Source organism: Bombus pascuorum, chromosome 3, assembly GCF_905332965.1.
Source record: "Bombus pascuorum chromosome 3, iyBomPasc1.1, whole genome shotgun sequence".
In the NCBI taxonomy this organism is placed as follows: domain Eukaryota; kingdom Metazoa; phylum Arthropoda; class Insecta; order Hymenoptera; family Apidae; genus Bombus; species Bombus pascuorum.
In genome coordinates, this window is record NC_083490.1 from 3388690 (window position 1) to 3412984 (window position 24295).

A 24295-nucleotide genomic window follows, 5' to 3' on the forward strand; every position below is an offset into this window, starting at 1 on the left:
TCGCTGCTAAAGAATTGTTAAGCTCAAAAAAAAAAAAGTAGAATATGCGTGTAAGAATAAAATACCTTGAGGAACAGCATGGCAGATGGTGAACGCGTCTCCGATAGTAGGTAAAGGACAGGAACAAATCGGAATATGATTGGACACAGTACAAATGGCTCCAACGCCACAAGTACCAGGACAAGGATCTTGACACTTGGTTCGAATACAAGCTTGGGATTTCGGACAGTCAGTGTTCACCAAACACTCTGGTTGACAGCCTTCATACGGATTTCCCCTGAAATCTGGCAGACACTCGCAATACGCAGTATTGTGTCTCTCGCGACAATATGCGTTAGTTCCACACGGTGAAGGACTGCACGGTCTCGAAGGTGTTGGTGGTTCAACAGGTGCTGCAATAAAATTTGGACACAAAGAAATTAATAAACCATTTAAAGTAATACGTCAGTTAGTACTTTACGAGAAAGAATTTGCGTGATCGTGAAAGAGAGTTATTTTACAAGAACATAGAACTGTACAAGAACGCGGATAGAAATGGCAAATGATTTAAACAAAGATCGTGGAAAGAATAAGAGAGAATGAAGAACGTGTATGAACAAAGCTTCGAGATCTTGATACAGGACTAATAATACCTGTGTATAGTCAACATGCAATTCTTTCTATATCGTACAATCTCTATATACACTATATACAAACTAAGTAAAATCCAATAAAATCATTAAAGACGATGAATAATACAGTAATAAGTATTCGTCAAAGGAACATAATTTAAGATATCTTAAATGAAAAGTCGCGAGATTTCGTCTCTCATTCTTGATCGCTCGATAAAGTTGCTCGATTCGATTATTTTTTATTCACGGGATTATTGCTTACTGCTGGCTACGGAACAAATAGCGAACGGGTTTCCGGTGTATCCCTCGGGACACACGCAACGGATGTAATGCAGGGTAACTTGGCAGAGAGCGTCAGTGCCGCAGAGTCCTGTACAAGGATCGGTACACTTCTGTCTAACGCAAGCTTGATTGCTGGGACACTCGCTGTTCACGAGACATTCTGGCCTACAATTGGGAGGAGAGCCTACAAATTCAGGCATACAGGCGCAGGAGGCTTTATTGTCTGGTGATACTGTGCATTGGGAGTTTGGTCCACACGGCGAGGGTTTGCATGGGTCCTGGCGGGGTTCTTCGTACTGCGGTTCTGTTCGTTGATAAAAATTTGTCCTCGGTTAACAATGGCTTTGATGGATCTTATAGGTGGAAACTTTTCATATAGAAATCGGTGCTGTATGGGATTTATTGTTGTATGCAATCTTAGGATTTATTCTTTATTTTAGAAATTGACTGGTTTTGTTTTAGAAAAAACTTTATAATAAGATCGATACTTGGTAACAGTAGTAATTGGTGACAGTAGAGTGCGAAGAGGAATAACTGAATCATCGATCATTGGAAATAGTAGCTTTTAAAGGGAAATAATTAAACAACAGATAATTGGAAGTAATAGTGTTTCTGTAGAAGATTTTAAAGACAGCACCGATCCAAATACACATTGATGGGTTACTTACTCATGGGGAAACAGCTGACGAATGGGTCACCGGAATACTGTGCGGGGCAACTGCAAATGGGATTATGGTTTCGTACGTTACACAACGCTCCTTGACCGCACACGTTTTCACACGGGTTCTGACAGCGTTCGTTCACGCAAGCTCTGCTCTGTTCGCAGTCAGAGTTCACCAAACATTCGGGTCTACAGCTGGGTGGAGTTCCAAAATATCCAGGGAGACAGGAACAAGAAGCTTGCTCGCCAAACTCGCGGCAAACGCTGTTGGGTCCACAGGGCGAAGGTTCGCAAGGTTTCACGCGTTCTATCGTAATGTGACACGTAAAATCATTTATTAATCAATGGTTCATGGCATTTCTCACTCTTTCCAGGATTTATTAAAATTAACTAACAGTTACTGGGATTTTCGTAGTTTCTTCAATGGGATATTTTTTAATTTTTCTCTCCAATTAATCAAAACTATTCAAGAGCTAATAAGATTCTTCAAACTTTTCTTTAGAACTAATTAATTTTGCACTCACTTCGAATAGGTCTGCAGAGGGTAAATGGATCTCCTTCGTGATTTTCAACACAACTACAAGTGGGAATATGGTTAACCACAACGCACTCAGCGTTCTGTCCACAGATTCCAGTGCAAGGGTCCACGCACTTATTGTTGGAGCAAGCTCTATCAAACGTGCAATCGGAATTCTGCACGCACTCTGGTCGACAACCTTGATACGGATCACCACGATATTCGCTTATGCAGCTGCACACACCATTTCGACATAGCGCGTTCGGACCGCAAGGCGATGGATTGCACGGGTCTGATGAGACTGGGGGTACAACTATATTTGTTGCAATAAAACCAATTAATTATTCATCGCACGAAAATCTGCAGCTACTTTCATCTTACTAAATACAACATTACTCGTGAAAATATTCGAACACTCATAGTGGACAGATACTTTTGTGAGCCACTGTACATGGAATAATCAATAATAATTCTTACATGTGGGCGTTAGGCGGCAACTGGTGAAGGGATCTCCCGTGTAATCTGTAGGACAAGTGCAAACAGGTGTATGATTGATCACATTGCAATATGCGTTCGTTCCACAGGATCCTGGACACGGGTCTCTACACTTTTCTCTGATGCAAGCCTTGTCACTGGTACAGTCTGAATTAATCGAACATTCTGGTCGACAGTTGGGGGCTGAACCAACGTAATTGGGTAAACAGGAGCAGGATGGAATGCCTCCTATGTCTTGACATTGAGAGAATGGGCCGCAGGGCGATGGAACGCATGGGTTTACAGGTACAGGCGGACTTGGTGCTAAAACACGGAGCGTAAATTCAAGAATTCGGTCATAATTTAACGAATATAATCTCGCAGCATTATTCTCAGCCACTTACTGGTCACATCGAAACACTTTACAAATGGATCTCCCGTCTGACGAGGATCGCAGCTACAAATGGGACTGTGATGGAAAACCTCGCATCTCGCGCTTATCCCACAAACTCCAGGGCAAGGGTCAACGCATTTCTGATTCACGCAAGCTCTGTTGCTAGCACATTCTGTACTAACAACACACTCGGGTCTACATCCTGGTGGTGTGCCTTTGAAATCGGGAAGGCAAGAACAAGTGGCTTGGCCATTCACATCGGCGCACTTACTGTTTGGTCCACAGGGTGAAGGTTCGCAGGGATTCGTCAGACTCGTCACAGCTATTGATATTGTCGTATTACGATATCATTATCAAATTATATTTTATATAAATGGAGAATATTTTTTAAAATCTACGGTTGGAAAAACTCACGGGGTTGTTTAAGTATGCTGCAAGCTGTAAATGGATCACCAGTGTAACCTGAGCTACAACTGCAAATTGGAATGTGATTCACCACTTGACAATCGGCGTTAAAGCCACAGGTTCCTGGACAGGGGTCTTGACACTTGTTCCTTATACAGGCGCGGTTAGATGGACAGTCGGCATTGATAATACACTCTGGCCTACAATTTTCGTATGGGTTTCCATAGAAGTCTGGTAAGCAGGTGCACCGAGCTGTACCGTACGATTCGCGACAAATGGCGTTCGGGCCACAGGGAGATGGTTGACAGGGGTTGAGTTTTTGTGGTCTATCTTCGACTATAGGTGGAATAAAGAAGACGTGACATTAATTCTTTTTAAATGTACTTAAAAATGGATGATTAAGGAAGAGAAGATCTTACTTGGTTGGGGTGTACATTGTACGAACGGATTTCCAGTGAAATTGCTTGCACAAGTGCACATAGGGGTGTGACTAATCGTCCTGCATTCTGTGTTCCTGCCACAGGAGCCAGGGCAAGGATCCGCGCATTTCTGATTGATGCAAGCCTGCTGCGCTGAACATTCTGTATTACTCAGACATTCGGGCTTGCAATATGGTGGGACTCCTACGAATTCAGGAAGACAAGAACACGAGGGTGCGTTGTTGGTGACTTGGCATCGAGCGTTTGGACCGCAAGGCGATGGCTGACAAGGATTTATTGGGGTATCTGGCTCTTTTACTAAAAGAAAATACCAATCTTAGCAGGACCATCCTTCGGTACAAAAATATCTAGTAAGTCGTGTAATCTCGTAGTAGTAAGTAGTAAGATGGATCCGGAAGTAAAATAATTAAATTGATAAATATTTTTCAGATTTCAAATTTGCAAAATTCCAAATTTTCAAGAAAAAGGCGGAACAGAGATATATTTTTGACAAGAAATCTTTGGAGTGATAAACGAGCCTTACTTTGTGGGACACACTGAACAAATGGATCTCCGGTATACTGCTCGAAGCAGCTACACACAGGATTATGATTGATCACGGAACACTGAGCAGACAATCCACAAGCACCGAGACAAGGGTCGATGCATTTTTGGTTACTGCAAGCTCTGTTTCGAGGACAATCTGTGCTAACAATACACTCCGCTCTACAGAATGGTGGCGATCCTTTGAATCCAGTAACGCAGCTGCAGACAGCTTGACCGTTGGAAGGACGACAATGGCTGTTCGAACCGCAGGGTGATGGGTTGCATAGATCGACTGCGGTAGTTTCTGTCATACCATAAATTACAAAATATTAATAATAAGCCTGTTTCAACTGCTGCTGGGCAATCTAAGTGTCTCTCAGACTACAAAGGAAAAAAGTATAAAAAGTAATATTATATTAAGTTCTAACGTATATTCGTCCTGTTTTCTTTTTTTTTCATAAATAAGAAAACAGTATGAATTTACGTTACAACCCACTATTGTACAAAATATACAACGTGATACCGCGCGTAATTAAAACAGATTCGTTTAAATAAAATTCACAGGCTACGTATCATACACGGTGGAAGTGAAAATAATTTCAGGGAAATGAAACAAAAGATGAGTCAGGGGACCAACCTTGAATAGGATTACACGAAACGAAAGCATTGCCTGTCATGTTCCTAGGACAGCTGCACATAGGTAGATGATTGACCACGTTGCACTCTGCGTTTACTCCACAGGTTCCTACACAGGGATTTCTGCATTTGTGCAGTAGGCAGGCTTCGTTTCGGGAACAGTCGGTGTTGATAACACATTCAGGACGGCAAATGGTGTATGGGTCGCCCAGATAACCAGGCACGCAAGTGCACACGCCATTATTGCATTGTGCGTTTGGTCCACACGGTGATGGGTTGCATGGGTCTGTTGGGGCTTCTGAGACTGAAACAAGTGATTCAATGTACTCCTCCCGGTCTATCACTTACATACTAACCCTATGAGGGAACAGAAGAAAAGAAAAAAGAAATGTTGAATGATTATCTGAATTCTTACTGATTGGCGGAGGAGTTGGTGAACAGCTGATGAAAGGATCGCCCGTGTATCCTTCAGGACAAGTGCAAGCTGGCGTATGATTGACAACTGTACAGCGTGCGTTCACGCCACAAGATCCTGGACAGGGATCTCTACACTTCTCTCTAATGCAAGCTCTGTCTGCTGTGCAATCTGAATTGATGGAACATTGCGGTCGACAATTTGGTGGCACTCCAATGTAGTTGTTTATGCAAGTGCAGACTGGAGTTTCTCCAACGGCCTTGCACATGGCGTTTGAACCACAGGGGGATGGGGTGCACGGATCCTTAGGGTACGGCTCTTCCGGTTTTGGCACTATAGCGTAAATATCGTTGGAATGCGAGATATTGATAGGGAACACTTCTTAATTGATAATGGAATCGCGTAAATTTTCTTATACGGATTCAGGGAGTACAGCGTGAAGCTCAGAAAAATATTTGAAAAATGTTATTGTTGATTATAATTGATTTACGAAGATTGTATAACAAGATTTCTTTCAAACTTACTTGGAGCAGGGAAACAGTAAACAAACGGATCTCCCGTCAAACCGCTTCCACAGCTGCAAATCGGACTGTGGTGCACAACCTTGCACTGTGCGTTACGGCCACAAGTACCAGGACAAGGATCTCTACACTTCTGGTTAATACACGCGAGATTCGAGTTACATTCCGAATTCACGACACACTCTGGTCTACAGTTCGGTGGGGTTCCTACATATTGAGGCTGACACGAGCACACTGCCTGACCATTTACTTTCTGGCACTGGCTATTTGGACCACAAGGGGATGGTTGGCATACGTCTCGCTCGTCTTCGTCAACTGTGAAGTATATAACATGGAATTTCTATCTCGAAGCAAGAATAGAAGCAGCGAAGTGAAACTGAAGATCACAGGAGAGAGATCCGACCAGATACTTTTGTTGATATTTTTATTTTAATGTCTCTTTATGACTAAAATGGAGTATTTTAAGAATTGAAAATAATTTAAAGATATAATCCTTTTAAAAATAACTGGGGGACTGGGGAAATCTTACGAAAAGTTGAAAGTACATCTATCAAGAATTTTGATACTCTGGCACGAAATATTTTTAAAATTATGGGGACAGTGTTCATCTTGAAAATCGATTAAAAGAACAATTTTTGCAACATAGAATTAACTGACAACGTATTAAATTAAAAAAAGATTCACTCTTGTAAAAAGTGAAAAATATAACATATCGTGTCTTTCCCTCTGTACTCTTCAATTATTCGTGTTAATTACTCACTTGTGGGAGCTTTGTATACGCAATTCACGTATGGATCGCCAGTGTACTGCGGGATACAGCTGCACACAGGTAGATTGTTTACTACTTGACAGTTGGTATTGGAGCCACAAGAACCAGGGCAAGGATTTTGACATTTGGATCTGATACAAGCTAAATGAGAGGGACAGTCTGACGATCGAGTGCATTCTGGTCGACATCCTTCGTAAGGATTGCCGATGTACTCGGGCAAACAGGTACAGGAACTAAGATCATTCTGTTCGCGACAAATGGCGTTTGCTCCGCACGGAGAGGGTTGACAGGGTCTAGGTGCGACTGTTATCTCCGCTAAAAGAAGTTAAGGACGAATTTAATTGGATTATTAAGTCGATGAATAATTCGATTATTTCTTATTATTGACACTTTAACGATGGGGTATATTGTTGAAATTTCTATTTTCTTCAGGTTTTCAAGAAATATTCAGTAAAATGTTCTGCAAGATAATGTACGTTTTTTTGGAAATTCGAATTATCTGATTTTTTAAGCATTTAAACTTCATTATTTCTGGTAAAAAGAATGATTTTTTCTTCAAGAGAAATTCTACGCTACTACACTAATTTATCAAAGTTACCAATCATAACAAAGTCACGTCAATAAGGTGTCAATAAATGTCCTATTTTATGAAACATCGATCATGACACTTACGTTGTCTGGCAATGCACTGAACGAACGGATCTCCTGTGAAGTCCTTCGAGCAAATGCACGATGGAACATGATTCACAACGTGACATTCCGCGTTCGAACCACAAGAACCGGCGCAAGGATCTCTGCATTTACGCTCGATACACGCCAAGTGACTACCGCATTCGCTATTACTGATACACTCTGGTTTGCAGTTTGGCGGAACACCGATAAATTCTGGTTTACAAGAACACGAGGGAGAATTATTAACCACTTGACAAACTGCGTTTGGACCGCACGGTGATGGTTGACACGGGCTGGTTGGTTGCACTGGTTCTTCAGCTTTTCAGAAAACCCACAAATTAAATTTCCGTTACCTTCGCAATGAGATGTCATCTCTAAATTAAATAATCATAAAAGACACCTACGTTTAGGTAAACAACGCACGAAGGGATCGCCAGTGAATACCGAAGGACAGCTGCAAATAGGATTATGATTGACGACCTGACACCTAGCTGACACTCCACAGGATCCAGGACACGGGTCTCTACACTTGAGATTCACGCAAGCTTCGTTCAATGGACAGTCACTGTTAACTATACATTCAGGTCGACAAGCTGGTGGGTTTCCTATGTAACCAGGGGCACACGAACACACTGCCTGTCCACTGATGTCCTGACACCTACTATTAGGACCACAGGGTGACGGGTTGCAAGGTTGTACTATCTCTGGGTCTGCAAAACAAAGGGTTGGATTTTTAAGGCAAAATATAATTTTCCCTAGTTAGATAACTATTTCATAACACTGTGCGTCAGCGAATGTCTAAGTTGACAAAGGCCTCGATTCAACGATTTCGAGGATGTTCGACACATTTCAGCTTTTCTCTCCACTAATCTTATCACAAATCACATACAGGTTCAATGTTATTGATCGTTGTCGTGATGTAATAATTTACCTTTCACTGGGAAACATGCTGTGAACGCGTTTCCTGACATGCCATCGGGGCAACTGCACATGGGAGTATGATTTATCACCACGCATTCGGCATTCTGTCCGCAGACACCGGTACAAGGATCGAAACACTTGTTACGATTGCAAGCTCTGTCTAGAGGACAGTCTGGGTTCTGGACACACTCCGGACGACATCCGTAATATGGATCACCATGGTATTCTGGTAGACAAGTGCATATACCATCGCGACACAGTGCGTTAGATCCACACGGTGAGGGGTTGCAGGCATCTTGGGGCGCTGTTGGTGAAGCTAGTAGGAAAAATATCATTAAATTCTGTTCTAAAGGCTGAAACTATTAGCTACTGTTCTGAGAGATAAAATTGTGATGAGAAGTGTCATTAAATATCGTTCTGTATGTATCAGAAAAAATATTAAAAATACTGTTTCGAAGGGATGCGTTCGTATTATTGTTTTCATAAAGTTCTAAATTTTTATGATGCTTACGAGGAGATTCTAGGAAACAATTGACAAATGAATCGCCTGTGAATCCTTGGGGACAAGTGCACACAGCCATGTGATTCACTACTAAACATTCTGCCCCGGTACCACAGGAACCTGGACAAGGATCTGTACACTTTTGTCTGAGGCAAGCTCGGTTACTGGCACATTCTGAATCGATAGTACACTGCGGCCGACAGTTTGGTGGAGTTCCTATGTAATCGTCTATACAGGTACAGCTTGGTAGGTCCGCGTTTCCAACAACGCGACACACGGAGAACGGGCCACAGGGTGATGGCACGCAAGGGTTCACTGGTTCGGATACCGCTGAAGAAAAATATTACCATTCAGCTTTTCACTCGAGAACCCATCTTTATCTCTTTCATGCAACGTTGTACTTTAGTAAATGGTCGACAACTGGTTTTAAATTTCAGTGGATTAAAACGAACGGATTGGAATAGTTTTGCACGAAATTCAGCCCGAATTACTTACTTGGAACTTTGAAACATCTAACGAAGGGATCGCCGGTATATCCTACGTTGCAGCTACAGATCGGACTGTGATTAATGGCCTCGCATCTGGCATTGATACCACAAATTCCAGGACAAGGGTCGACGCATTTAAGGTTCTTGCAAGCACGGTTTGTTGTACACTCTGAGCTGACCGTACACTCTGGCCTACACATCGGTGGAGATCCCAAAAACGTAGGTGAACACGAACAGATAGCCTGTCCATTGAATACACGACACAGACTGTTCAGACCGCAGGGTGATGGATTACAAGGGTCAGCTGGTTCCGCTATAAGAACGTCCATGTTACAAAAGCGTAAAAACCTATGACTTTGACATTATTTTCATAAGTTGCACTGCTCGAAAATATCTAAATAGGAAAATTTCGGATAATGAAAATCCGCCTAACATAAACACTTACGTGGAGCTTGAATAAAGTTACATTGAACGAATGGATCTCCGGTATATCCATATTGACAGGTACATAATGGAACATGATTAACAACTTGACACATTGCATTGTATCCACAGAATCCTGGACAAGGGTTCTGACATTTTGATCTAACACAAGCTTGATCAGCCGAGCAATCGGAATTAACGATACACTCTGGCCGACAACCTTCATAAGGATTGCCAATATAATCAGTGATGCATTTACAGGATGCTGCGCCGTTTTGTTCGTTACACACTGCATTAGATCCACAAGGAGATGGTACACATGGGGTGAGTTTCTCTATTTCTTGGTCTTGGACAGCTACAAATTGTAAATTATTTCTCTTGTGAGAAATACTTATTCGTTTCGACGAGAGAATATTTTCTGAGAATATTTTATTCGTTTGTTACTATAATCGCTTAATGTGAGAGTCTTTTTACCTGGTTTTGGAGTACACTGTACAAATGGATCACCAACGAAACCCGAAGAGCAAACGCACATAGGCGTGTGGCTAATTATTCTGCATTCTGCATTGGCGCCACAGGAACCGGGACAAGGATCGCGACACTTTTGATTTATACACGCCAAATTTGTAGGACATTCGCTGTTACTAATGCATTCTGGCTTGCAATATGGCGGTGAACCGATAAATTCGGGTAAACAACTGCATGAAGGTGAATTTCCTGATATTTGGCACTGAGCATTGGGTCCGCATGGTGATGGCTGGCAAACGTTTATCGGTTCTGGTTGAACTGGTGCTAAAAATGTTATTCAGATATTAAAAATGAACCTCTTCAGGGGTGCTCAGACGTTCGTGATATTTGACAGACTCGGTGGAACATTGATACAAATGTATTTTGTTTTAAAAAGATAAAGGAATGTCACATTTATATAGAAAGTCTCGTTATGAATCAGCACAATTAGAAGTACAATATTAGTAACCTGTTCTGATATTTATTACAATATTTTATCTACTAGCGTTTTATTTAATTTGATACAGTAATATGTTCTAATATTTCTAGAGTTTAATTTTACCTGTAACTTTTTGGATTTAAAAATACATAGTCTTATTTGTATCATTTGTGCACCAAATCTCTCAGTTAAAAAGGGGAACTTACGAAGTGGAAGACACCTAATGAAAGGATCTCCCGTGAATCCTTCAGGACAGTGGCAAATAGGATTACGATTCGCGACAGTGCAACGAGCTCCCAAGCCACACGAGCCCACACAAGGATTTATGCACTTCTGATTACTACAACTCTCGTTTGGTGGGCAATCGGAGCTGACCACACATTCTGGGCGACAGTTTGGCGGGTTTCCTAAATAACCTGGTACGCAACTACATACTGCCTGGCCATTCTTCACTCGACATTGACTGTTAGATCCGCAAGGCGATGGATTGCACGGATTAGATGGAAGTTCGGCTGTCGAAATACGATTACTTGTAAAAACGTCTAGATTTAAATGCCTTCTTTAACTAAATAATTTGTTTAAGTAAATAAATGGTCTTGACTTATAAACTAAAGAAACAGAAAATTCTTTTCAACACGACAAAGTACCTATAGCTGGACGACAGAATGCAAAGGCGTTTCCTTCGAAACCAGGAGAACAACTGCACATTGGAACATGATTAACCACGTCGCAAATTGCATCAGGAGCACACGCACCAACGCAGGGATTCTCGCATTTATTTCTCACGCAAGCTTTGTTTCGGGGGCAGTCGTTATTAAGTACACATTCTGGTCGACAACCGATGGTGGAATCCCCATAGTAATCGGGCATGCAAGAACAGATTCCGTCGTTGCAAATAGCGTTAGGTCCACAGGGTGATGGATTACATAAATCCGTCTGTGTTGGTTCAGCTGCTATCAAGAATTTTGTATCAGCCATTTAAAAAATTCCAATCGAATCGGTAATAGAAGATAAAAAATCTTTCTGAATGAAAACTACTACTTACGAGGAGTGATTAGTTGATTGCATTGACTGAAAGGATCACCGGTATATCCAGCGATACAGGAACACATAGGAACGTGATTGAATACTGTACATTGAGCATTGAAACCGCAAGAACCTGGGCATGGGTCTCTGCATTTTTCTCCAATACAGGCTTTACTAGGTGAACAGTCAGAGTTTACTGTACACTCTGGACGACAATTTGGAGGGCTTCCAATGTAAGTGGGTAGACATTGACAGGATGGACCGCCATTGACTACACGACATTCTGAATTTGGACCACACGGGGAAGGCAAACAGGGCTGTGTAGCTTCGACTGCTGTAGGTGGTAGGGCTTCTGAAAGGGCAATTATGAAATAAGGAATCTATATATGTAACTGCAAGATAATTTAAATTAGTTTCCAAGTATCTTACGTGGAGCGGGGAAACATCTGATGAAAGGATCTCCGGTGTATGATTCTCTGCAAGCACAGATCGGACTGTGACTTTTGACCACGCAGGTGGCAAACGTACCACAAGAATTGGGGCATGGGTCCATGCACTTTTGGTTAACGCAAGCGCGATCTTGAGGACACTCTGAGTTTAGAACACACTCGGGGCGACACATTGGAGGCGTGCCCGTGTATTCTGGCAGACAAGAGCAAACAGCTTGACCATTTACTACGCGACATTGACTGTTAGGTCCACAAGATGAAGGGTTGCACGGATCTTTGTATTTCGTTTCATCTTCTACAAGATTTTAATTTAGAACCATGAGAAACATCTCGATGTTCTTCGAAATTTCTGTTGATAAAAATTTATGTAAAATGCAAGAAGGGATGAAAGTTTGTTCGTACCTATTTCGCGTATCAATGCGCAATGTTGGAAAGGATTTCCACTATAACCTTGAATACACGTGCATGCAGGACGATGGTTGATGACTTTGCATTCTGCATTTGTGCCGCATGTGCCGGGACAAGGATCCTGACACCTAGAGCGTATACAGCTCTGCGTGGATGGACAGTCAGTGTCAACGACGCATTCGGGGCGACATCCTTCGTAAGGGTTACCGACGTAATCGGCCAAACAGGTACAGGATCCTACACCGTTTTGTTCTTTGCATATCGCGTTGAAACCGCACGGTGATGGAGTGCACGGAGACTGACTGACAGGGACAGCTAAAAAATTTTTTAATGGTAAGAAGTAACCAATAAATACAATCAATGTTAAAGGTCCTGTCTGCACAAGATTCGACCACGAATAAATTTCAATAATCGGATCGATCGGAAATTAGAAATCGTAGTACTTCCAAGGAACATTTGGCAACTATAATTTAGAAGTTAAAAAACAAAAGAAGGAAATTTTTAATTCTTACGTGGATTGGGTGAACATTGAGTGAAAGGATCTCCAGTATAGTCGCTAGGGCAAACACACAGAGGAGTGTGACTGACAACACGACATTCAGCGTTTATCCCACAGGATCCAGGGCAAGGGTCTCTGCACTTTTGATTCACGCAGGCCAACTGACTTGGACATTCGCTATTGCTGGCGCATTCAGGTCTGCAATTGGGTGGGCTGCCTATAAATTCCGATAAACACGAGCAAGAGGGAGCATCATTGACGACTCTGCATTCTGCATTGGGTCCACACGGAGAGGGTTCGCATGGGTTTTGCGGTACTGCGGGCTCGGGTGCTAAAATTACACATGTGGATTACGATTACTCGTCTCATACATATCGTTAGTGACAGTGTAAACATTGAGGGAACAAATCTTACGTCGTGGAACACACTGAACAAATGGATCGCCAGAAAGTTCAGGTGGACAGCTGCATATAGGATTGTGATTTACAACGTTGCAAGTAGCTCTGAATCCGCACGAACCGGGGCAAGGATTTACACACTTCTGATTATTACAAGCTTCTGTCAAGGGACAATCGGAGCTGACTGTACATTCTGGTCTACAAGAAGGTGGTGCTCCTAAATAGCCTGTTACACAGGAGCAGACAGGCTGACCATTAATCTCTCGACAAACACTGTTTGGTCCACACGGCGAGGGTGAACATGGGTTTCCTTCTACGGTATCTGTTATCATGGAAATATGGTATACATTTAGAGATGCTAATTTACGATAGTGTTCTTAATATTTCAATCGTCGATTTGTTAGCGGCCATTAAGAGACGTTTCGAAAACCCCCTGGTTTATGCCACGGCTGTGCATGCTGGTAGCGAATAATGTGACTTTTCTCAATCCAAAAAGACGTACACGTGTTCTCGACTCTTCTCAAAGTTACTTTTGAAATAGCACAGACGTGACAGTTATCGCTAATATCACGTAAAGTACGAAATAAAAATAAAAATTAAGTATTCAAACATTAACGTAACCGAAGATATTACGGCCACCTACTACCCGCAGACATAAATCAAGCGTTGAATAAAGAGTTTGTCGCGTTGTACCTTGTAGGATATTGCACTGAACAAACGCATTTCCAACCATTCCACTGGGACAACTGCACATGGGTACGTGATTATATACGCGACACTCTGCATTTAAGCCACATGTTCCAGGACAAGGGTCGACACACTTGTTTCTTATACAAGCTCGATTCAAAGGGCAATCCGTATTTAATACGCATTCTGGTCGGCATCCAACATAAGGATCACCCTGGTACTCTGGTAAACATGTACAGACTCCATTGTCGCAACGTGCATTAGGACCACAAGGCGACGATGCACAGGAATCGACAACATTTGGTTCAACTATGAAGGGAACAAATATGTTTCTCATTTTCTTCAAATATTTAAAAAACCTCATTTAATAATGTATTTTCAGCTTTCTTACTTGGTCTAATAGGAGCTGGATAGCAATTGCTGAAAGGATCTCCCGTGTATCCTTCGAAACAGGAGCATATTGGGATATGATTCAAGACCATACATTGAGCATTGGAACCACAAGAACCTGGGCAAGGATCTCTGCACTTTTCTCTCATGCAAGCTTGACTAGGGGAACAATCAGAGTTTACTGTACACTCTGGTCGACAGTTGGGAGGGCTTCCAATATAAGTTGGTAGACATTGACAAGATGGACCTCCGTTGACTATGTGACATTCTGAATTTGGACCACACGGAGAAGGCAAACAAGGTTGTGAAACTTGGACTGCTGTAGGAGGTGTAGCCTCTAAAAGGGTAATTAAGGAATGAACGGGATATTTAATTATAAAACAATATAAAGTAATTCGTCAATTTTCTAAATGTCCTTACGTGGCGTGGGGAAACATATGGTAAAAGGATCTCCGGTATATGATTCTCTGCACGCACAGATTGGACTATGGTTCCTGACTACACAAGTGGCGAATGTTCCGCAAGAGGCAGGACATGGATTAACACACTTCTGGTTAACGCACGCACGATCTTGTGGGCATTCTGAATTTAAAGTACACTCGGGACGGCACATGGGAGGTGTGCCAGTGAATTCAGCCAGGCAAGAGCAAACACCTTGCCCATTTACGATGCGACATTGACTGTTTGGTCCGCAAGGTGAAGGGTTGCACGGATCCTTATTTTGCGTTTCATCTTCTGCAAGATTTTAATGTTTGTTTTATATCGTGAAAAAAATATTTCTACTTATCTTCAGGAATAAAAAGAACCATGATCTTTTCTTTCCTCAAAGCTTGCACAGAATGCATAATATTTCTCGTCATGATACTTCATCAGAGAACGAAACGTTTGAATATTTATTCGTACCTATTTGTGGAATGGGGGTGCAGTATTGGAATGGATTTCCAGTGTAACCTTGAATGCACGTGCACGCAGGACGATGATTAATGACTCTGCATTCTGTGTTCGTGCCACAAGTACCAGGACAGGGATCTTGGCATTTGGAACGTATACAACTCAATGTGGATGGACAATCCGTGTCAATCACACATTCTGGACGACATCCTTCGTATGGATTGCCCATATAATCGGTTAAACAGGAGCATGAACCTACGCCGTTTTGTTCTCTGCATATCGCGTTGAAACCACACGGTGATGGGGTGCAAGGAGAAATATTGATGGGGACAGCTAAAACGTTTTAACATGTCATTTAATATCTTCGAGGGATAAAAATTTTTAATAACTGTAATTTAAAGAAAAAAAAATATTAGGAAAAGAAAATTCTTGGCCCTTACGTGGTCTAAGTGCACATTGGGTGAAAGGATCGCCAGTATAATCTTCAGGGCAGACACACATTGGAGTGTGACTGACAACACGACACTCCGCGTTTGCTCCGCAGGATCCAGGGCAAGGATCTCTGCATTTCTGATTGATGCAAGCCATCTGACTTGGACATTCGCTGTTGCTAGCACATTCTGGTCTACAATTGGGAGGAGTGCCTATAAATTCTAGCGAACAGGAACAGGAAGGAGCATCATTCACGACTTTACATTCTGAATTTGGACCACATGGAGAGGGTTCGCATGGATTTTGTGGCACTACGGGCACAGGTGCTAAAACAACAAGTATCAATTTTGTTTGCGTTACGCAAAAAGTTGTATAAACAGTAAAATTTGATTGAAGCAAATCTTACGTCGTGGGACACATTGGACAAATGGATCGCCAGTGAGATCAGCTGGACAGCTACATATAGGATTGTGATTGACAACATTGCAGGTGGCTCTAAATCCACAAGTACCAGGACAGGGATTTACACATTTTTGATTGTTACACGCTTCTGTTAGAGGACAGTCGGAACTGACTGTACATTCTGGTCTACAGGTAGGTGGAGAACCTAGATATCCTGGTACGCACGAGCAGACTGCTTGTTCATTGATCTGTCGACAGACACTATTAGGTCCACAAGGCGAAGGAGAGCAAGGGTTTTCCTTTTCGGTTTCTATGACATAAGATGATAAAGTTTCAGTGGAGTGTCCCATTGATAAGTAATTCAAATTAATTTTGCAAATAAAGTCAGTAATTTTTTTTCAACTAGTGTCTTTAGATTTATGGTAATTTTCAAACTTTTAGATTAAGTTATTTAAATATACAATACTAAAATTTATATTATGCCTTTTACGTAAGAAAGGACATTAGTTCTATTTATCATGCAATAATCGCCTATAACTCAACAATTCCGGTTAAAAGCGGCAGGAAAATTCGTCTAACTGTACCTTGTACAACATTGCATTGAACGAAGGCGTTTCCCACCATTCCACTAGGACAGCTGCACATGGGCACATGATTATACGTTTGACACTGTGCATTTACACCACATGTACCAGGGCAAGGATCAACACACTTGTTTCTTAGACAAGCCTTATTTTGAGGACAATCCCCATTTAGTACGCATTCTGGTCGACAACCAACATAAGGATCACCCTGATATTCTGGTAGACAAGTGCAGATTCCATCATTACAACGTGCGTTAGCGCCACAAGGCGATAATGCACAAGGATCGACAACAGTTGGTCCTGCTGCGGGAATAACAAACGTATTGCAAATACTTACAAATCATTCACATGAGATTCACAAACATGCGATATGAATTTTCTTTAAAATCCTTACTTGGACTAACGGGAGTTAGGTTGCAACCAGTAAAAGGATCACCCGTATATCCTTCAAAGCAGGAACATATAGGAACGTGATTAAGTACCATACATTGAGCATTCGAACCGCAAGAACCCGGGCAGGGGTCTGTGCACTTTTCTCTCACGCAAGCTTGACTAGGTGAACAGTCAGAATTCACTGTACATTCTGGTCGACAGTTTGGTGGACTTCCAACGTAACTTGGTCGACACTGACAAGATGGGCCCCCACTGACTACACGACATTCTGAATTTGGGCCACAAGGAGAAGGTAAACAAGGTTGTGAAGTATCAACTGCTGTAGGTGGTGAGGATTCTGAAAGGGCAATGCGAAAATGAGACATCTATTTAATTTTAGAACAATTGAAACTACATCCAGATATCTTACGTGGCATGGGGAAACATCTTGTGAAAGGATCTCCAGTATATAATGGTCTACAAGCACATATTGGACTGTGGTTCCTGATCACGCAAGTTGCGAAAGTGCCACACGATGCGGGACAAGGGTTCACGCATTTTTGGTTAACACATGCGCGATCTTGTGGACATTCTGAATTTAAAGTACACTCCGGATGGCACATAGGAGGCGCTCCCGTGAATTCTGGTAGACAGGAGCATACACCTTGGCCGTTTACTACGCGACATTGACTGTTGGGTCCGCAAGGTGAAGGACTGCACGGATCCTTATACTGCATCTCATCCTCTACAAGAGATTTTAATTTAAATTTTACATCACGAAACAAATGAATAAATTTCTGTTTTGATCAGTCTCAGATAAGACGTAAATCTTGGGTCATTGTTTTCGGATTGACGAAAATTATAATATATCGTACCTATTGCGGGCATTACGGAACAGTATTGGAAGGGATTTCCACTGTAACCCTGAATGCATGTGCACGCAGGCCTGTGATTGATCACCTTGCACTCCGCGTTTGTGCCGCAGGTACCAGGGCAGGGGTCTTGACATTTGGAACGTATACAGCTCAGTGTAGATGGACAATCAGTGTCAACGACACACTCAGGACGACACCCATCGTAGGGGTTGCCGATATAGTCAGCTAAACAGGAACAAGAACCTACTCCATTTTGCTCTTTGCATATAGCGTTAAAGCCACAAGGTGATGGACTACATGGCGAAAGATTCACGGGAACAGCTAAAATTATTAAAAGAAGCAACTTAGTGAACAGAAACTAACTGTCAAAAAGAAGAAAAGTTTTCGCGGGCCTTACATGGTATAGGAGTACATTGACTGAAGGGATCACCGGTATAGTCGTTGGAACAGGCACACATAGGGGTATGACTGACAACACGACATTCCGCGTTCGCGCCACATGATCCAGGACAAGGATCTCTGCATTTCTGATTGATACAAGCCAAATGAGTTGCACATTCGCTATTACTGGCACATTCAGGTCTGCAATTGGGAGGGGTGCCTATGAATTCAGATAAACAAGAGCAAGACGGAGCATCATTGACGACTCTGCATTCTGCATTGGGTCCACACGGAGATGGTTCGCATGGATTTTGCGGTACAGCAGGCTCGGGAGCTAAAAGTAAATTACCTTTATGTTTGTTAAAGCTTTCACTAGCAACTGGAATACTGAAGCAAGAAATCTTACGTCGTGGGACACATTGGACAAATGGATCGCCTGTAAGCTGAGGTGGGCAGCCACATATGGGATTATGATTGACGACGTTGCAAGTGGCTCTGAAGCCGCATGTTCCAGAACATGGGTTGACACATTTCTGGTTGCTACAAGCTTGTGTCAGAGGACAATCGGAACTGACTGTACACTCCGGTCTACAGGTAGGTGGTGCTCCTAAGAATCCTGCTACGCAGGAGCAAACAGGCTGACCATTGATCTCGCGACAGACGCTGTTTGGTCCACAAGGCGAAGGAGAGCATGGGTTACCCTTTACGGTATCTGTTATCATGATAATTTGGTAAATATTCTGAAAAGTGCTACAGTACCATGCAGCAAAGAAAATTAGGGGAATGGAAGAAGTATCTAAGATGTACCTTGAGCGACAGTGCACAGTACGAACGCATTGCCAACCATTCCACTTGGACAACTGCACATGGGCACATGATTGTATACGAGACACTCTGCATTTCGACCGCAAGTACCAGGACAAGGGTCGACGCATTTGTTTCTCAAACAAGCGCGGTTCTGGGCACAATCGGTATTCAGTACACACTCTGGTCGGCATCCAACATATGGATCACCCTGATAGTCTGTCAGGCATGTACATATTCCACTTTCGCAACGTGCATTGGGACCACAAGGGGTAGACGCGCAAGGATCAGCCACTGACGGTTCCGCTATTAGAAAAATTAATGTGTCTCACATATATTTCGGACGTTTAACAATTTCTACTGAATGTTATGTTTTCATCTTTCTTACTTGGTGTCGCGGGAGCAGGGTAGCAATTGCTAAAGGGATCCCCAGTGTATCCATTGAAACAGGAACATATAGGAACATGATTGAGCACCGTGCACTGGGCGTTGGAACCACAGGAGCCTGGACAAGGGTCCCTGCATTTTTCTCTCATGCAGGCTTGACTAGGTGAACAGTCAGAGTTTACTGTACATTCTGGTCGACAGTTTGGTGGACTTCCAATGTATGTGGATAGACATTGACAAGATGGACCACCGTTAACTACACGGCACTCCGAATTTGGACCACAAGGGGATGGCAAGCACGGTTGTGAAGGTTCGTCTATGGATGGTGGTAAGGCTTCTAAAAGGGCAATTACCAAATTAGAAATCATTCTAATTTTATATGAAGACGTATAAAAATTAATTTGAAATTTTCTAAAATGTCTTACGTGGGATGGGGAAACATCTAGTGAATGGATCTCCGGTATATGAATCTCTGCAGGCACAAATTGGACTATGGTTCCTGACAACGCAAGTGGCGAAAGTTCCACACGATGCGGGACAAGGGTTCACGCATTTTTGGTTAACGCACCCACGATCTTGTGGACATTCCGAATTTAAAGTACACTCTGGACGACACATGGGAGGTGTGCCAGTGAATTCTGCCAGGCAAGAGCATACACCTTGACCGTTCACTACGCGACATTGACTGTTGGGTCCGCAAGGTGAAGGACTGCACGGATCCTTATACTGCATCTCATCCTCTACAAGAGATTTTAATTTATATTTTACATCACGAAACAAATGAATAAATTTCTGTTTTGATCAGTCTCAGATAAGACGTAAATCTTGGGTCATTGTTTTCGGATTGACGAAAATTATAATATATCGTACCTATTGCGGGCATTACGGAACAGTATTGGAAGGGATTTCCACTGTAACCCTGAATGCATGTGCACGCAGGCCTGTGATTGATCACCTTGCACTCCGCGTTTGTGCCGCAGGTACCAGGGCAGGGGTCTTGACATTTGGAACGTATACAGCTCAGTGTAGATGGACAATCAGTGTCAACGACACACTCAGGACGACACCCATCGTAGGGGTTACCGATATAGTCAGCTAAACAGGAACAAGAACCTACTCCATTTTGCTCTTTGCATATAGCGTTAAAGCCACAAGGTGATGGACTACATGGCGAAAGATTCACGGGAACAGCTAAAATTTTTTAAGGAAGTAACTTAGTGAACAGAAACTAAGTGTTAAAAAGAAGAAAATGTTTTTGCGAGCCTTACGTGGTATAGTAGTACATTGAGTGAAGGGATCACCGGTATAGTCGTTGGAACAGGCACACATAGGGGTATGACTGACAACACGACATTCCGCGTTCGCGCCACATGATCCAGGACAAGGATCTCTGCATTTCTGATTGATACAAGCCAAATGAGTTGCACATTCGCTATTACTGGCACATTCGGGTCTGCAATTTGGTGGAGAGCCTATGAATTCAGATAAACAAGAGCAAGACGGAGCATCATTGACGACTCTGCATTCTGCATTGGGTCCACACGGAGATGGTTCGCATGGATTTTGCGGTACAGCAGGCTCGGGAGCTAAAAGTAAATTACCTTTATGATTGTTAAAGCTTTCACTAGCAACTGTAATGCTGAAGCAAGAAATCTTACGTCGTGGGACACATTGGACAAATGGATCGCCTGTAAGCTCAGGTGGGCAGCCACATATCGGATTATGATTGACGACGTTGCAAGTGGCTCTGAAGCCGCATGTTCCAGAGCATGGGTTGACACATTTCTGGTTGCTACAAGCTTGTGTCAGAGGACAATCGGAACTGACTGTACACTCCGGTCTACAGGTAGGTGGTGCTCCTAAGAATCCTGCTACGCAGGAGCAAACAGGCTGACCATTGATCTCTCGACACACGCTGTTGGGTCCACATGGCGAAGGAGAGCATGGGTTACCCTTTTCAATATCTGGTGTAATGAATAGTGGCAAAAATTTAGAGCAGTGCTACAGTAAGTATTTTGAATACAGTCGGTATAAATAATTCAGCTATCGATTAGTATTAATAATTCTTATATACATTTAACACGTTCGTAATATTCTGAATTGTAGACTCAATGAATGTGCACTCAATGAAGTTCTGTTTACACGTGATTTTCAGGCCATAGAGACCACTAATAACATTTGTATGATATCGAGGAGTCAAACTAAATAGTATAAAATTGAGTATCCTAACGTAAATGGCAGTATTATGGACAGCTAGTACCCAGCGATATCAATTAGGAATGGGGAACAAAGTTTCTAAATTGTACCTTGAGCGACAGTGCAGAGTACGAACGCATTTCCAACCATTCCACTTGGACAACTGCACATGGGCACATGATTGTATACGAGACACTCTGCATTTCGACCGCAAGTACCAGGACAAGGGTCGACGCATTTGTTTCTCAAACAAGCGCGATTCTGAGCACAATCGGTATTCAGTACACACTCTGGTCGGCATCCAACATATGGATCACCCTGATAGTCTGTCAGGCATGTACAGATTCCACTTTCGCAACGTGCATTGGGACCACAAGGGGATGATGCGCAAGGATCAGCCACTGACGGTTCCGCTATTAGAAAAATCAACATATCTCACATATATTTCGAACGTTTTACAATTTCTACTGAATGTTATGTTCTCATCTTTCTTACTTGGTGTCGCGGGAGCAGGGTAGCAATTGCTAAAGGGATCTCCAGTGTATCCATTGAAACAGGAACATATAGGAACGTGATTGAGCACCGTGCACTGGGCGTTGGAACCACAGGAGCCTGGACAAGGGTCCCTGCATTTTTCTCTCATGCAGGCTTGACTAGCAGAACAGTCAGAGTTTACTGTACATTCTGGTCGACAGTTTGGTGGACTTCCAATGTAAGTTGATAGACATTGACAAGAAGGACCTCCGTTAACTACACGGCACTCCGAATTTGGACCACAAGGGGATGGCAAGCACGGTTGTGAAGGTTCGACTGTGGATGGTGGTAAAGCTTCTAAAAGGGCAATTACCAAATTAGAAATCAATTTAATTTTATATGAGAAAGTATATAAATTAATTTGAAATTTTTCGAAATGTCTTACGTGGAATGGGGAAACATCTAGTGAATGGGTCCCCGGTATATGAGTCTCTACAGGCACAAATTGGACTATGGTTCCTGACGACGCAAGTGGCGAAAGTGCCACACGAAGCGGGACAAGGGTTCATGCATTTTTGGTTAACACATGCACGGTCTTGAGGACATTCTGAATTTAAAGTACACTCTGGGCGGCACATAGGAGGAGCTCCCGTAAATTCTGGCAGACAGGAGCATACACCTTGACCATTTACTACGCGACATTGACTGTTGGGCCCGCAAGGTGAAGGACTGCACGGATTCTTATACTGCATCTCATCCTCTAAAAGAGTTATTAATTCACATTTTACATCATGAAAGAAAGAAATAAATTTCTGCTTTGGTCAGCCTTAGATAAGACGTAAATCTTGGGTCATGCCCTTAGATTCAAGAAAATTGAAATAAATCGTACCTATTGCGGGCATTGCGGAGCAGTATTGGAAGGGATTTCCACTGTAACCCGGAATGCATGTGCACGCAGGCCTGTGATTGATCACCTTGCACTCTGCGTTAGTGCCGCAGGTACCAGGGCAGGGGTCTTGACATTTGGAACGTATACAGCTCAGTGTAGATGGACAATCAGTGTCAACGACACACTCAGGACGACACCCATCGTAGGGGTTACCGATATAGTCAGGTAAACAGGAACAAGAACCTACTCCATTTTGCTCTTTGCATATAGCGTTAAAGCCACAAGGTGATGGACTACATGGCGAAAGATTCACGGGAACAGCTAAAATTTTTTAAGGAAGTAACTTAGTGAACAGAAACTAAGTGTTAAAAAGAAGAAAATGTTTTTGCGAGCCTTACGTGGTATAGGAGTACATTGAGTGAAGGGATCACCGGTATAGTCGTTGGAACAGGCACACATAGGGGTATGACTGACAACACGACATTCCGCGTTCGCGCCACATGATCCAGGACAAGGATCTCTGCATTTCTGATTGATACAAGCCAAATGAGTTGCACATTCGCTATTACTGCCACATTCGGGCCGGCAATTGGGTGGGGTGCCTGTGAATTCCGATAAACAAGAGCAAGACGGAGCATCATTGACGACTCTGCATTCTGCATTGGGTCCACACGGAGAGGGTTCGCATGGATTTTGTGGCACAATGGGTTCGGGTGCTAAAATTACACGTGTCAGTTACTATTACGTTCCTTAAAAATATTCTCAATAAGTGAACAATGGAAGGAACAAATCTTACGTCGCGGAGCACATCGAATGAATGGATCGCCTGTAAGTTCAGGCGGACAGCTACATATGGGATTATGATTGACGACGGTGCAGGTGGCCCTGAACCCACATGTACCAGAGCATGGATTGACACATTTCTGGTTACTACAAGCTTGTGTCAAAGGACAATCGGAGCTGATTGTACACTCTGGTCTGCAGGTAGGTGGAGTTCCCAAAAATCCAGATACGCAGGAACAGACAGATTGCCCATTGATTTCTCGACAGACACTGTTTGGTCCACAAGGCGAAGGAGAGCAAGGCTTGCCCTTTACGGTATCTGTTATTATGGTAATATGGTAAATATTTTAAGAAATAACTAGTACT

The 24295-nt window shown here is 42.8% G+C and overlaps 1 protein-coding gene across 1 annotated transcript in view; it reads right to left on the reverse strand.

Annotated features, from left to right (window-relative positions):
• Positions 1-24295, reverse strand: part of LOC132905059 (uncharacterized) — a 114933-nt gene that overhangs the window by 10092 nt on the left and 80546 nt on the right. The window contains 51 exon segments of the mRNA XM_060955986.1: positions 66-392; positions 874-1197; positions 1562-1861; positions 2079-2384; positions 2549-2869; positions 2950-3261; positions 3354-3680; positions 3764-4081; positions 4308-4613; positions 4947-5249; positions 5361-5693; positions 5885-6196; positions 6642-6965; positions 7323-7640; positions 7727-8032; positions 8254-8559; positions 8755-9075; positions 9241-9546; positions 9679-10011; positions 10131-10448; positions 10809-11114; positions 11250-11555; positions 11648-11980; positions 12058-12372; positions 12480-12800; positions 12998-13315; positions 13399-13704; positions 14076-14378; positions 14461-14796; positions 14880-15194; positions 15363-15683; positions 15791-16108; positions 16189-16494; positions 16769-17071; positions 17163-17498; positions 17571-17885; positions 18016-18336; positions 18413-18730; positions 18803-19108; positions 19204-19506; positions 19589-19924; positions 20013-20327; positions 20458-20778; positions 20856-21173; positions 21246-21551; positions 21894-22196; positions 22279-22611; positions 22703-23017; positions 23147-23467; positions 23545-23862; positions 23934-24248. Of these exon segments, the coding sequence (XP_060811969.1) occupies positions 66-392; positions 874-1197; positions 1562-1861; positions 2079-2384; positions 2549-2869; positions 2950-3261; positions 3354-3680; positions 3764-4081; positions 4308-4613; positions 4947-5249; positions 5361-5693; positions 5885-6196; positions 6642-6965; positions 7323-7640; positions 7727-8032; positions 8254-8559; positions 8755-9075; positions 9241-9546; positions 9679-10011; positions 10131-10448; positions 10809-11114; positions 11250-11555; positions 11648-11980; positions 12058-12372; positions 12480-12800; positions 12998-13315; positions 13399-13704; positions 14076-14378; positions 14461-14796; positions 14880-15194; positions 15363-15683; positions 15791-16108; positions 16189-16494; positions 16769-17071; positions 17163-17498; positions 17571-17885; positions 18016-18336; positions 18413-18730; positions 18803-19108; positions 19204-19506; positions 19589-19924; positions 20013-20327; positions 20458-20778; positions 20856-21173; positions 21246-21551; positions 21894-22196; positions 22279-22611; positions 22703-23017; positions 23147-23467; positions 23545-23862; positions 23934-24248 (16128 nt within the window).